The sequence below is a fragment of the Nelumbo lutea genome, chromosome 4, assembly GCF_056320005.1.
Source record: "Nelumbo lutea isolate HS-2025 chromosome 4, American lotus-T2T, whole genome shotgun sequence".
Classification (NCBI taxonomy): domain Eukaryota; kingdom Viridiplantae; phylum Streptophyta; class Magnoliopsida; order Proteales; family Nelumbonaceae; genus Nelumbo; species Nelumbo lutea.
Window position 1 is genome coordinate 94094871 of NC_142687.1, and position 13976 is coordinate 94108846.

Consider the following 13976-nt stretch of genomic DNA (forward strand, 5'->3'; position numbering starts at 1 on the left):
GTCTGAAAGGGCCATCCTTGTGCACTTCGCACACCGAAGTAGTCCCTCTTCCAAGCCGGGACCTTATTAGGAAGATCGTGCAGAACCTTGAAACCCTGGCGAGGAGAAAGGTAATACGCCCGTCTCCCCCCAGGAAGAGAACCCGCCTGTCTCTTGAGCATCAAGATAGAGGAGAATATCTCTAAGTATAAGGGAAAGTTCAGCTCGCAAAAAAGGGAAATTGTCCCCACCAGGTTCCGGATAGAGTTCGGATGAAGCTGGCCAATGGTGACACCGAAGTGGTTTATGACTTCGACGAGAAGGGGATGGAAAGGTAGTCGCAACCCTGCAGCGAGCTGCTCTCGAAAAATCACGATCTCGTCTAGACCGTGTTCCCAAGGAAAACTACTCGAAGGAATAAAATATGTGTACCCCCCAGGAAGATTGTAAGACAAAAGTATGGATTGAAGCCCCTCAGGCGTCATGGTTGAAGGACCAAACCTGTCTAGCATCCGACCTCGGCGGGAGGTAGACGCCAAGCTGCCCGAAGCAACTCGGCCCACTAGTTCATAGTCCTCAAGCTCCACCTCAGGATCACTGAGGCAGTTTGGGGACACGGCTCAGTTGGTGGAACCTACGTCGGCCCTACTCGAAGAATCGTCTGAGCTATCAAAGCTAGACATTGGGGAAAAGACGAATTCAAGAAAGTACTCACCGGAAAGTTTGAAGAAAAAGACAAAGAACCGTGAAGACTGTATAACCAGCCTTGACGCGAGCTGGAAAAGACTTGGACGCGAGCTGAAAGGTTGGACGCGAACTCAGTAGACAAATCGTAGAAGTGACAAAACAATCGGGGTCCCCCACTATTTATAGCTACAGTAACCAAGAATCGACCGTGCAGATCGAAGACGATCCGACGGCCCACGTTCCTACTGACCGCACGATCCCTAAGGTCGAGACGTGATTGGCGCACGTCTTTTTGAAACTGACGTCGCTTCGACACGTGTCTTTCCGAAACTGACGCGCCGCACGTCTCCCTGACAGTCGCCCGCGCACGTACAGTAGTAGCGCGCCTTTTTGAAATGACCCGCTGTCATGTCCTAGCAGCGCGAATTGGTTTGAAATTTAAAACGCGCGCTGTCACAACCACCAGCATTCTTAAGCACATTTCCAGCCTTCTCGGAAACCGAAAGAACCCTAGCAAAAGCGTCTCGTGCAGTGAAGGTTCGAAGGACGAGACAAATCCACCTGCTACCTCGCGAAAACTCCCCGCACCATGGCAAGACCCCCGGCGCAAGGAGTGGGGGGCAATTGATGAAGGAAGATTTGGCACGACCTCTCCATTATGTGACACGTGGCAGAAACAACAGCTCGGCAAAAGGTGCCATGCCTAGACAGGTACAAGGGGACACACTTCGCCGAACTGACCCTTGTAACAGCTCGGGATACACTTCGCCGAACTAACCCACCTTGTAACAGCTCGGGACACACGTTGCCGAACTGACCCTTGTAACAGCTCGGGATACACTTCGCCGAACTGACCCACCTTGTGACAGCTCGGGATACACTTCGCCGAACTAACCCACCCTGTAACAGCTCGGGATACACTTCGCCGAACTGACCCACCTTGTGACAGCTCGGGATACACTTCACCGAACTAACCCACCCTGTAACAGCTCGGGATACACTTCGCCGAACTGACCCACCTTGTAACAGTTTGGGATACACCTCGCCAAACTGACCTGTAGACACCTCCGAGCTCAAGACCGCCTCGCTCAGCACTTCGCATCACCTTCTGGGCACCAAAACCAAACAAGTCGTACCACGCCTGACACTAAGGAAGTTTGTGCCCAAGGGCGCCGCGCTTGACTGACTTGAGATCTGACGTTTTGGCGGTAGCACCCTAAACGACCACCTGCCACCGCCACTGACACCGCCATCTCCAGTTAGATGACGATTAGGCAGTGACGGTTCTGTCTCAGCAGAAAGGACGACGGTTGAATTGACAAGCACAAGGGTAATCATACTTGACCTGACAAGGGCCCCGGGACGAGTGCACGAAGTGACTATAAGAGCCACCTGCCCCCGACAACGGAGGTATGCAAACTTTGCGCTATCTGGTATTACCTTGCTTTTGAAGGATTCTAACTTGAGCTTCGGAGCCTCTACACCGGGTTCCCCCCGGAGCTTTCTCATCTCCTCCGTTTCAGGTTCCCTGCTACCCCGTTCGGAAGCAAGGCAGCGGACAGCTAAGACCAGCCGAATCTCGCACCATCAATACATATTTGTATTTATACTCTTTCCAAACTAAATAGATACAAAATAATACAGAATACGAGAATTTGCACCCTATATATTTGTAATTTGTATTCCTACTCAATTTGAAAAAAAGTATTAATACAAATAAATACATACAAAATATAAGGTTTTACGCTCTTATGTTTATATTTATACTCCTTTCAAACTGATTTATAAATACAGTATAAAGATAATATAAATATAAATATATATAATATAAATGCATATAAATTAGTACAAAATAGAAAGTTTTTCATTCTATTTATTTATATTTGTACTCCTTCCGAACTGAACGATAAGATAGACCAGAGCCATAGACAGCTCTATGACTATTCGACGTGCTCGCACCGACAACAGACTTTAGAAGTTGTAGTAATTATTATATTATTTCAAAAAACGACAAAATTTTTCTTGGATTTGTTTGTTTTTTATTTCAAACAAGTAATAATTATTGTAGGTACGAACCATCGATTAGTTAAAGAAGATATAGAGTTGGCGATGGATAAGCGTCAGTGATGATTTAACACTCGGTAGCCCATCAAAATCATCTCTCTCATCTCTAATTCCAAATTTCCAAATTACTAGTTGTGGATAATTCTATCCACGTGGCAAATGATAACTTATGGGTGAATGCTTATAGAATCATAGCTGACATTTGACGCCTAACTGATGCACGGGGTTGATCTGGAATGTGACGGGGTCTGTTCCTCACGAATGGGCGCATCAAATGCATATCCACCGTGCATTGAGAATATTTACTATGAATAATAATAATTTATAAGTAGAGAAGATGTGCATGTGAAGCGTCATGTGTGAGAGCAGATCTGGACTCATTGGAATGGTGTGGATTAGATGAATTCACACGGATTTGCTCTTTACATCGACCTCACATCACATCTGACCATGTATTGAAAATATTTTTCCACCAATAACGACATGTAAGTATAGGAGATGCTGTGTAGCTGAAATATACCTTTGATGTAATGTGACGAGCGCTCTCTAAGTAACAGATTTGGACTCATCCATACTCTTCTACATAATAGATGTTTGGGATCAATGTTGTTTCCTCATAAAATGGCACCACATCGTGCATGTCTGAAGTCTGTTTTCTGCGAAAACACATGCTGTTCGGTTGGCCGTTTTCAGAAGAACGTTTTCTTAGATGATGCCTTAGAAATTGGAGAAGGTGTTATATGAGAAAACACCCATTTTGGTGATTTCCTATTTTTCTATTGTTTCTAGCAATGAATGCCTATGTGGCAGCAACAACAACGGTATCAAATAGAAAACTTGAGAAAACATTTTTTTTTTGAAAAACATTATGCTTATACAACAGAAAATGCCTCTCAAGAAACGAGATTGAACCCAAACACCGCCATAGCGTATTTCAATTTTATAATCACCAACCAATGTAATATGCATGTGGTGACAAGCATTAATTATGAAGATAGCTTTTTGAATACAACTGCATCTTTACCAAAAAAAAGAATACAACTGCATGGTTCAAAAAAGGATGAAGTTGCCAAGTGATTATGCATCTCTAAGGCCATATTCTCGTTGTATAAAATGTAATATATATTTTATACATGTAAAAAATATATAATTATATATTTGTTAATATATTATATGCATTTTTACATGGTATATTGTATTTTAGTATATTATTTATTATTATATATACTTGTTAGCATATTATATTTACATTTAAAGTAGAATGATGATAAAAGAATTGCACCTATACATGTGAGCCACACATGGTTGTGGTTATTTATGATTTAGAACACAACTACAATCATACATGGTAGAAGTTCGAACATAATATTTTAATTCAACTTTTTAATACTAATAGGAGGGTAGATCATGATACTTTTAGGATTGGAGACCAAGTGATAACTCAATGTGACCATTTTCAATAATTCATATTAAGGAAGGGATTGGCAAAGATGTCACCTAAAGAATTAGAATAGGATGAGTAAAATGGATGAATGCATTTAGACTTTTATGTGATAAGTGAGTACCGCTTAGATTAAAAGAAAAAAATACTCTATAAAATAATTGTAAGGCCTACTATGTTGTATGAAACAGAGCGTTAGGCAATCAAGAAATACATCTAGAAAGTGAGTATGATAGAAATACAAATATTAAAATGAATGCATAGAATAACTAGAAACAATAAAAATGGAATCATCCATTAAAACCTAAAAATATATTCATCAGATGATAAAATGAGAGAAAGTAGGTTAAGACAATCGGGTTACATATAAGACCATCAACAACACGAAGTAAAAGAAATAATATGTTGTTAGATAATGGGTTAGAAACAAGGTTCAAAGTATCCATACATACTTTTTCTTTTTTTAAGTTTAGTTTTTTGGGAAGCTTATAAGATATTTTTTATTATTACAAAAAACTGGGAGTCCAAATACTTATAAACAAATGTTTTAGACCGTATCTTTTGAAAAAGATACGATACCATACCATACCGTACCATACCATAGTTCAACAAAAAACGACATCGACATGTAACCAACCCTATATAATTGGGATAATGTATGATGAGAAAGATAATTTTAACTTTGATTTATCCCTTCCTAGACTTGTGCCCACTGCTTCTACCCACATCTATACCCACCGAACTCCGCTGTGTATTGATTGAGAACCTCTCCAAGGTAAATATTCCTAATACGCAGCTGTTATGTCCCGTGGGTAAAGATGTGAGAACAAGGGGTGGGTAGCAGATCCAAGCCCTAGACTTCGTAGGACGGAGGCATATTCAATTTTGTCGTGTAGTAGTCTGTCTTTTTTTGATTTTATTAGCGTCGCTCTCATGATAATCGACCTTGTTTGGAAAACAGTGAGCAAAGGATTCTGGTCCGAAAATGCTCCAAGTCGACGAGTCAGGTCAAGTCATCATCCAATCACGGTGCAGTACGCACCCCTTCACACCCTGCTTATTCTAGTCACAGCAGGCCGCATGTGCCTCTTGTTAACTTCCTTATCGGTTTCGCCCGTGAGTAATTTGCCCTTCCATCAACTTTTTCAAACATATCAGTCACTTTTGAAGACAATCTCCACGTGTCGTACCCGCGGGGTCCCACGTCATCAATTTCGTACATTTCCCTCCTCTTGCTTTATTATCACCCACCACTACGACAGCTCCTTTTTCCAGTTTTCTTTATCAGAACTCATCAGAAGCTTAATACTTCCTCTTTCTAGGGTTTCAAATTCTATTCACTCTCTTCCTATCTTGCAGAGTTGCAAGGGAGAAACCAACAATGGGGTCGATCGCCTTACCGGGCGAGATGCTGCAGACGAGCTTCGAGGACTTTCAGATGCAGGCGACGTTAATGACGAGCTGTACCCTGTTATGGAAGGAGCTCTCAGATCACTTCTCCTCGTTAGAGCAAGATCTCCAGAAGAAGTCTGAAGCTTTGAGGGAAAAGTTTCAAACCTTAGATGACAGGACCAAGGAGACCCTGGATGGTCTTGAGAAGCGAGAGGTTTCGATCGAGGGAAGTGTGGAGCAAGCGCTTGTTAAGGTTGAGGAAAGCAAGGAGGCGGCGTTGATCGCCTTGCAGAAAGGTGGAAAGGAGGAATTTGATGATAGTGATGAGGGTGTCTTGTTAAAACTGAGGTCTTTCTGTACTAAGATGGATTCTGCGGGGTTTTGGAAGTTCGTAACTGCGAAGAAGAAAGAAATAGGCATGCTTCGAGTTAAGATCCCATTGGCTTTATCTGGTTGTATTGATCCACCGAGGTTCGTTATGGAGGCGATTTCGGAGGTTTTCCCCGTCGACAAGAGGTTTGAGAAGACTGAGCGGACGAATGATTTGGGTTGGGCTTGTGTATTGATACTGGAGTCGCTCATACCTGTCATGGCTGATCCTGTTCTTGGGAGTTCACGCCCTTTGGTGACTCCGAAAGTGAAGGAAAGGGCAAAGGAGATTGCTGCGACTTGGAAGGAGAGCTTGGATCAGCGTGGAGGGATTGAAAACGTGAAGACGCCGGATGTGCACACGTTTATACAGCACTTGGTGACCTTTGGGATTGTCTCCAAGGAGGATGCCGATTTGTACCGGAAGATCGTGATTGCTAATGCATGGCGGAAGCAGATGCCTAAGCTTGCGATTTCACTTGGTCTGGGGGAGAAAATGGCTGGTACGTTATTGGTCAACATGCTTTCGGTTTTTTTTTTTCTTTCTAGATAGGAATTGCATTGTTAAACCTTTAGGAATTTTTCTTTTGTCGTCTCGTAAATGCTTTGGTTGTGTTTATACTCCAGAAACTGCTTTCTTCTTTCCTCCACTTCATCTTTGGGTTTGTTTGAAAGTGTTAATTTCATGTTGTTCCTCGTTCTCCAATTAAGGATTAAACTAACCAAGTCATTGAACTATCAAAATCACTGTCTGGGCTGTATGTATAAAGCAGAAGCAGATAATTTAGGGGGGGGGGGGTTAGGGTTTTATAGAGGCCTGCCTACTCTTGTTTGACCAAATTGGCCAGAGATATATAAAAGGCAACCATCGGAGTTTAAAGGCCTTGAACTGGTGCTTATCCCTCTTCAGATACGTTGGTATCTAGTACAAGGCAAAGAGACTTAAATAGAGCTTCAACCTTTGTTACCTGTGATTCAGATAACCATCACACTGCCAATTCAACCATGTTAATGGGAACAACACAGTTTATCTAGTGGAAATTTGAATTTGGACCTCCTTAACAAACATGCAGAAGCAAAGGATAACCTTCTCAACAACGTAATCCAAAGTTTTAGGTTTTGCATTCCACATTTTTTACTGAATTCTTACTCGGGAACATAAATATGGAATGACAATTCAACTAGCTTTATTCTTCTACTCAAATCAAGAGTACGCCATATATTAAAAACTAATGTTCAACATATTATCCTCTAGTTCAATTCAACTCCAAAAACAAACTGGATATGAAATGAAGTTCCTTTTGCTGTCACCATCTAGGGGTGCAACTTGGGCGGGCTTGGGTATGGAATTTTGTTATAATTTGAATGAGCCCGGCCCGGAAGCCCGGACATGAGGGATGGGCCTAGCCTGGCCTGATCTCTATCTCACACATATGCTTCTTTTCTTCTCAAAGAGTCACTTAGGTCTGCACACTTGCACAGTAATAGATAAAATATTAATAGCCTTAGGTTGATCATGCAAGTATATGATCCAAGCAGGTCATTTCAGCTTTGGTAGTAAAGACAGGCAATGCTCTCTAGTTCTCCTATAGCTGCTTCATTTGATTGTATAAGATGGGCTTAAAAACAGCATCATCCTGGAAATTGGGTATTTAACTCCCTTTGACATTTAGGAGTTCGGTTTTGAGCATGATGAATATGTATATGGCTATGAACAATTAGGTTTAGTTGTAGGTAGGTACCTTTTGTAAGCAGGACCTTAGTTGTATCAGCAATATTGCTGACTTGTTATCCAAAGGCTGATACAATCATGCAAAATAACCGATTCATATTCTGGCATTGCACTATACATCTTGTCATATATTTAATCAGGTACGTCTTGTCATATTTCAAGTGTAGATACAAGGTCAATACTTTCCTTAAATGCTTTGTTTCTCATTAATGAGGTGTATTAATTACCAAATACTATATTTGTATGATTTGTGCCTTTTTTTGAAGCAATTGTTCTTGTACTTGAGTTATTGGATGTAATTTTTCCATAATAGAATAGAAGGGAAGAGGTTGCATCAAGTAGTCAATGCTTGCCATGTTTTACTTGCAGATATGATTGAAGAGTTAATCAGCAAGGGACAGCAGGTTGATGCAGTGCATTTTACTTATGAGGTTGGTCTTGTTGATAAATTTCCACCTGTTCCACTGTTAAAAGCTTACTTGAGAGATTCAAAGAAGGCTGCAACTTCTATTTTGGAGGATCGCAACAACCCCGGCAAAGCGACGGTATGTCTTTGTCCTACTTAAGCTGAGCTGCCATGCACATGGCTTTTATTTTAGTAACATTTTGAATTAAGGCTTCACTAGTGAACAAGATGAAAATCACATATTTCAGGCTGAAATGTTTCTGGGCTTCAAAAGTTTGCTCAAATTTTCCCTCATTTTGGTCAATCATGTATGGAAAAATTATTAGAAAATAAATTATAAATTAAAAATCTACATAGAGAAAGGCGATACAATGGACGGAAAGGGGATAGCATTCAAAATTATTTCTTAGTTATTTTTTGTTGCTAATGGAAAGAGGTGAAAAAGCTTAGAAGTTTCAGTCATATATTTCTGCTATTTTTATGTGAAAAACTTTGTTTTCCACCTCTTTTACATGGAAAGAAAAACACAGCCTATAACGTTCTAGAGGGATAAGTGACATTCAATCATGTGTGTTGGATGTTCATTTATGTGAAACAAGCAAGGAGAAAAAGGAAAATGTTAGGTATAAGAATCCTCCAAGAATCCATGTAATGTCAGAGTCTAAATTCTAATGCTTTCCTACAGTGGAACTTCGTTCATTTAGGGGGGGTCTATGCAACACTAGTTAAAGTCAGCTTATAGACGACGACTCACTAGTTTGTGATGGGATTTTTCTATTTTGGGTTATTCGAGCTTTTGAATTAGAATATTATTATTATTATTTCTAAGCTTTGGATTTTTTTTTCCTTGAGAAACTTGTGACAAACCTGCTATGGGGCAAAAAGTACAATTTTATAAAGTTTTTAAGGATTCCTATTTAGTTTTGAAATCTTTCCATCTTTTTGTATGATAGGAAAGTGTTTAGGAGTCCTTAGGTTAGGGAAATAAGTTCATTAATTTGCTGTAGAATGTTGAAACTGAAAAAAAAGCTTTTGGATTCTTTTCTTTGTATGTGCTGCTCAAAAAGGTTTTTCGTCTTTGGCATGACTCCATTGAAGGCTTCATGTTGAGTTTGGTACAACACCGTACTTGAGTTTTGAGAAGAGTTATCTATCTATCTTGAGTCTTTATATTTCTTCTATCTACAAGAGATTTGATCAACTGCAAGGCTGTTTGGCATCATATTGGAATGTATTTTTTGTGAGATAAGTTCATCGCTCAAGATAAACTATGTGCATGGTAATGGAGTACTGCAATCAATAAAGATGCCTTATAGGAATTTGCTCTATGTAATACAGAATGAGCTATCCTAGTTTTATCCTGGGTGGGTATATATATTTTAACATCTACATATATTAACATCTACGTATATGAACATATGTGTGAAATAAAATAATGGCCTCCTATGTGCAACTCCATCCAACTGGTCTCCATTTTCCAAAATGTGAGCCTACACCAGTGTTCATAAGAGCATTAAGATAGAGTTCGGTTCAAGTGGTCTGTCGCCCTGAGTGCCCCCAGAATGCCCTGAAATTCCAGTTTTTGACTTCTTGTTGGCTGTACAGGGAAGAACCATTTGTATGGATTCAATGCCTGTGTGCATTCAGCATTCAGCACCTGTGCATCCTAGTGCAATATGTTGGTTGTGCAGCTAAATTCTTCAGTTGCAATTGAAAATTCACTTTTGGTGACAATTACCAGTTCTTAGCTGCATTGTTAGTATTCTAGGTATGGTCCTCATTTATAAAAATTACATGAGTTACTTAAATTGGGAGAGTTATTATTTCCATACCATCCCCCCTTCCAATTAACTGAGGTCACTTGTACAATTTGGTATTTGAGTTTCTCTAACTGCTTTATGAGTAACCATAAACACCAATTTTCTAAGACTTGGACTGGACATAAAACCAGAGTGCTCACTGGGTCATGAATTTACCGGTTTGCTGAGTTGTTAGCCATTCAAACTGTGAAAACTGTCATTTGACTGGAATCTGGAAAGGTCACAAGATCACTTGTTCACTGGTTCAACTCTCTGTTCCTGTCTTTGTCATAACTCATAAGTCACTAATTTAGCGCATTTATCACTTTTGTCAAGTCCACCTTACCCTACTGGTAGAGAACGAGATTTCTCTCGTCCCAAATAAGATGTATGGTAGGTAATTTTGTTTATAGCAATGCACAATCTCTTAAACAGACTGACATGCCAACCATTTGATGCCATCATTCAATAGCTTCATGGATTGAGAGACCTTATTGCCTTTCAGACGGAAGACAAAATCTAGGCCCATCCATGCAGTACTTGTTTATGTTTTATGGTTTTAAAGGCCTTTAGAAGAAAGGTATGAAATAAAGAAGGAATTTGAGTTGTAATAGGATGCATTTGGAAGAAATACAACCAAATATTTGATACTGAATTATGTTGAATAAATAAAGAATGAATTAGCACATTAAAATAACAAGGAAATATTCATCTGAAAAAGAATATCATCCAAGTATTTGAAGTTTCAAAAAAAAAAAAAAAATCTTTGGCTTTACATGATTGCAGTGATTAAGTTTCATGCCATTGGGAACTGACTGTGTTTTATATTGGCTCTACATTTTATTTGCTTATTTCTTAAGAGTCAAGTCCTAACCACCTTGAGAAAAGAAGAATGGTTGGATCCTGGCACTTTAAAGGGAAAATATTGATCAGATAAGCAGTGAATGACCTGAAAAAAGTGGCAGTATAGGTTCACCTTGGCACATAATTTGTCACTTTCAAGTCTCAATTTGATTAGAAGCATTTTGTCATGCTGGTCTGATATGTAATGATAGTATTAAGGTGATCATGGGCCGAGCTGGGTTGGGTTTCCAGGCCTATGGCTTTAAATTAAAATATTTTATTATTTTATATTATATGACATATGACAAATGTATAAAATTTGTGTTGTACTTTATATAATATAAAATATTATATATAATATGTATACATGTGATATATAAATATTTGTGGACCAGGCTACAAATGATCACCACCATGTAATACTGACCAGGCAAATGCTATGGTGAAGTCTTAAGTTTTAGGCTTCAACCGTAAAACCAACCTCTATGAGCCACACATCCCTTGTGAATTTCGTAGGTTGCCCACTTGTGACATCTGCCACCATGAATTGAGAGGCTGAGGTTTGGCTTTGCGGTGATGAACTTAACCAACTATTTGATTTTCTGAACCATGGCAAATTCCACTTGTCACTACAACTTATTGCTATTTGTAGGCAAAAAAATCAGTTCAATTCTATTTGATGTTCAGTAAAGATTTCCTATGTATCCACATGCTAATTCAGTCTAAACACGTCAAAGTTCTTAGTTTGTTGAACTGATTGCTACTATTTCTAAATTGGAGAATGCTTATGCTATATGTAAAATGGCTAATGGATTTTACAGCTGAGTGAGGGCAAGGGGTTTACTGGGCAAATCCAATTCTTGTTTATATTTGGGTGTAGGAGATGAGTGCATGTTGATCTAGAAAATTGAGATCAAACTTGGGCACCCGTACCTGTTAAGTTCAGTTGAATTTTAGGCCAAATATTGGGGTTCTGGTAAAGTTGTTCATGTCGTCATGACAGAGTAAACATAATTGACTTTTTGCAGATATTGGACCTTAGTCTCTTATGCAGCTGGCTTTGGGGGGGGGGGTGGGGGTGGCAAAAGTTCTGCATTGTGTTTAGTTTGAAAGGCAAACCAAATCAAATTAAGAACAGTATTCTGCCTTGGGTAGGCAACCAGTGTGGGTAAGGGAAGGGATACTCACAATCACAATGATATGTGTTGCAGCAAGGAAGGGAATCAGAATAGGTAAAGAGATTTTCACATTGATTTCTGTTGCAGTACCTAGCTGGACGCAAGGAGCAGTCAGCACTTCGGGCTGTGATCAAGTGCATTGAGGAATACAAACTGGAAGCGGAGTTCCCTCCAGAGCCTCTTCGGAAGCGCCTTGAACAACTGGAAAAGGCCAAGGCTGAAAAGAAAAAACCAGCTGTAATCCCTGCCAACAAGAGAACACGAGCTAGCAATGGGGGTCCCATGCCTCCTGCAAAAGCTGGTCGCCTGGCAAATGCATATGTATCTTCTTTTCCAGCAGCAGCAGCTCCCACATTTGTCAGATCTCCCTCCCATGCCCCATACCCAGCTGGAGCTGGTGTCCCACCATATGCTTATGACCGGTCTGCACCACCTGCCATCTATGGCAGCAGGAGCCCACCAGTTGTTAGTGTTAGGGGGGATCACTATGCCTACCCCCCTCCAGAAGTAGAAGCCGCCCCTCTTGCTGGATCTTATCCAGGAGCTCCTGTGAATTACTCTCCTTATGGTGGCTGTGGCTATGCCAATGGTTTGGCTCCAGGGTATCAACAGCCTTACTACCGATAAAACAAAACACAAAAAGGTCATGCATGTTTTGACGATGCAAGAAATCAGTAGATGGTAAACACTGATTATCAATGACCCCAACATCCAACAACCTCCTTTGCTTTCAGTGGCTTGTGTAATTGACTAACCGCGTAGTATTAGTAGCCAAGTCTGTGTTTAATTGACTGATTATGCTTATTGTTCAAGGTGATGTTGTATTTCTAGCTAGGCTTTGATCAAAACTTGTAGTGGTAGTGGTAGCTGTAGATGGTTGTTGAAAAAGTATTTTCCACAAGGACAAGGCACTTTAGCTCACATTACTGGGAGAACGACATTGTGGATGTGGTGATGTAAGTTTTGTAGTAACGGGGCTCCTTTCGAAGGTTACAGCATTCTAGTCCCTGGCTCCCTGCTTTGTTGAAATTTGAAACGAGAAAAATATGGATGATCCGAAGATGATTCAACCTTTTTTGAATCTTGAAATGTAGACTGCTGCTGGGCATAAAAATTTTAAAAGCCCGAAATGAACTCGGCTTCAGCCTTCAGGACCAGGACGGTGAAATCCTTGCCCGCTGGGGACCGTGCCGCCTTCTTTCTTGTTTCTCGTTCGTCTTTTGATGTTGAGTCCAACTGACATTGCCTGCATATTCAATCCTAATCCAGATTTCAATCAATTACATTCAAAATGTATTAATTTTCATTGAGTTCCGATTTACTCCTCACAAAATTTGGTGGTCCCCAGACCAGCCTCACACCGCTCCCAGCTGTGCATTCATTGTAAGTGTGAACATCTCCCCACACTTGTCGGATCTGGCATGGACTGTTCCTCACACCAACCAGTCACATCTCCTCATGAATAATAATCAATACAATAAGTGGGGGAGATGTTCCCGATGTAAGGCCAAAATATGCTGTGGGGCGCGCTTTGTGAGGAGCAGATCCGGACCCATGCTACACTTGATTAAAAAACAAGATCATCTACAATTCAAATGCAATGTCATAGTAAAAGATTTGACATACCATGCGTTTGCACCATACAGGAAGACATGGACCAATGATACCTTTGGTTCACATCTCATTAAATATCAAAGTTATGTGTTCGCACCATATACACTTTAGTCAATGCTAAAAATTAATCTTGATCGATCATCCGAATTTACGTAGTAGGGGGCATCACATTCACAGCACATCCCCACTGTGTATTGAAAATATTTATCAATAACAGTTAACAGAAGTTATTTCCAATGCATGCTGAGATGTGCATGTGAGTGGACACCAATCTGAACTCGGAGCATCCAACTTTCATGGCTGTGGCATTGGCATCATTATGAGAAACTACTTAGGCCGATTTTTTATGGCAAGAGCGAAGCTCTAGCATTTAAGGAAGGCATCCTATTTGCAAAACAACTGGGAGTAACGTCTTTTGGCTTCAAAGGAGACATGCATCAGATAGTAAATATCCTGTTGATTCGTTGGTATT

At 40.3% G+C, this 13976-nt stretch overlaps 1 protein-coding gene across 1 annotated transcript; it reads left to right on the plus strand.

Moving 5' to 3' along the window:
• The first annotated feature begins 5262 nt into the window (after nucleotides 1-5262).
• On the plus strand, nucleotides 5263-12893 carry LOC148861900 (FRIGIDA-like protein 4a). Its single transcript, XM_088982765.1, has 3 exons — nucleotides 5263-6435; nucleotides 8034-8209; nucleotides 11978-12893. Exons 1-3 carry the CDS (start codon nucleotides 5553-5555, stop codon nucleotides 12515-12517), a joined length of 1599 nt encoding a protein of 532 aa, XP_088838891.1. The 5' UTR covers nucleotides 5263-5552; the 3' UTR covers nucleotides 12518-12893.
• The last annotated feature ends 1083 nt before the right edge of the window (nucleotides 12894-13976 follow it).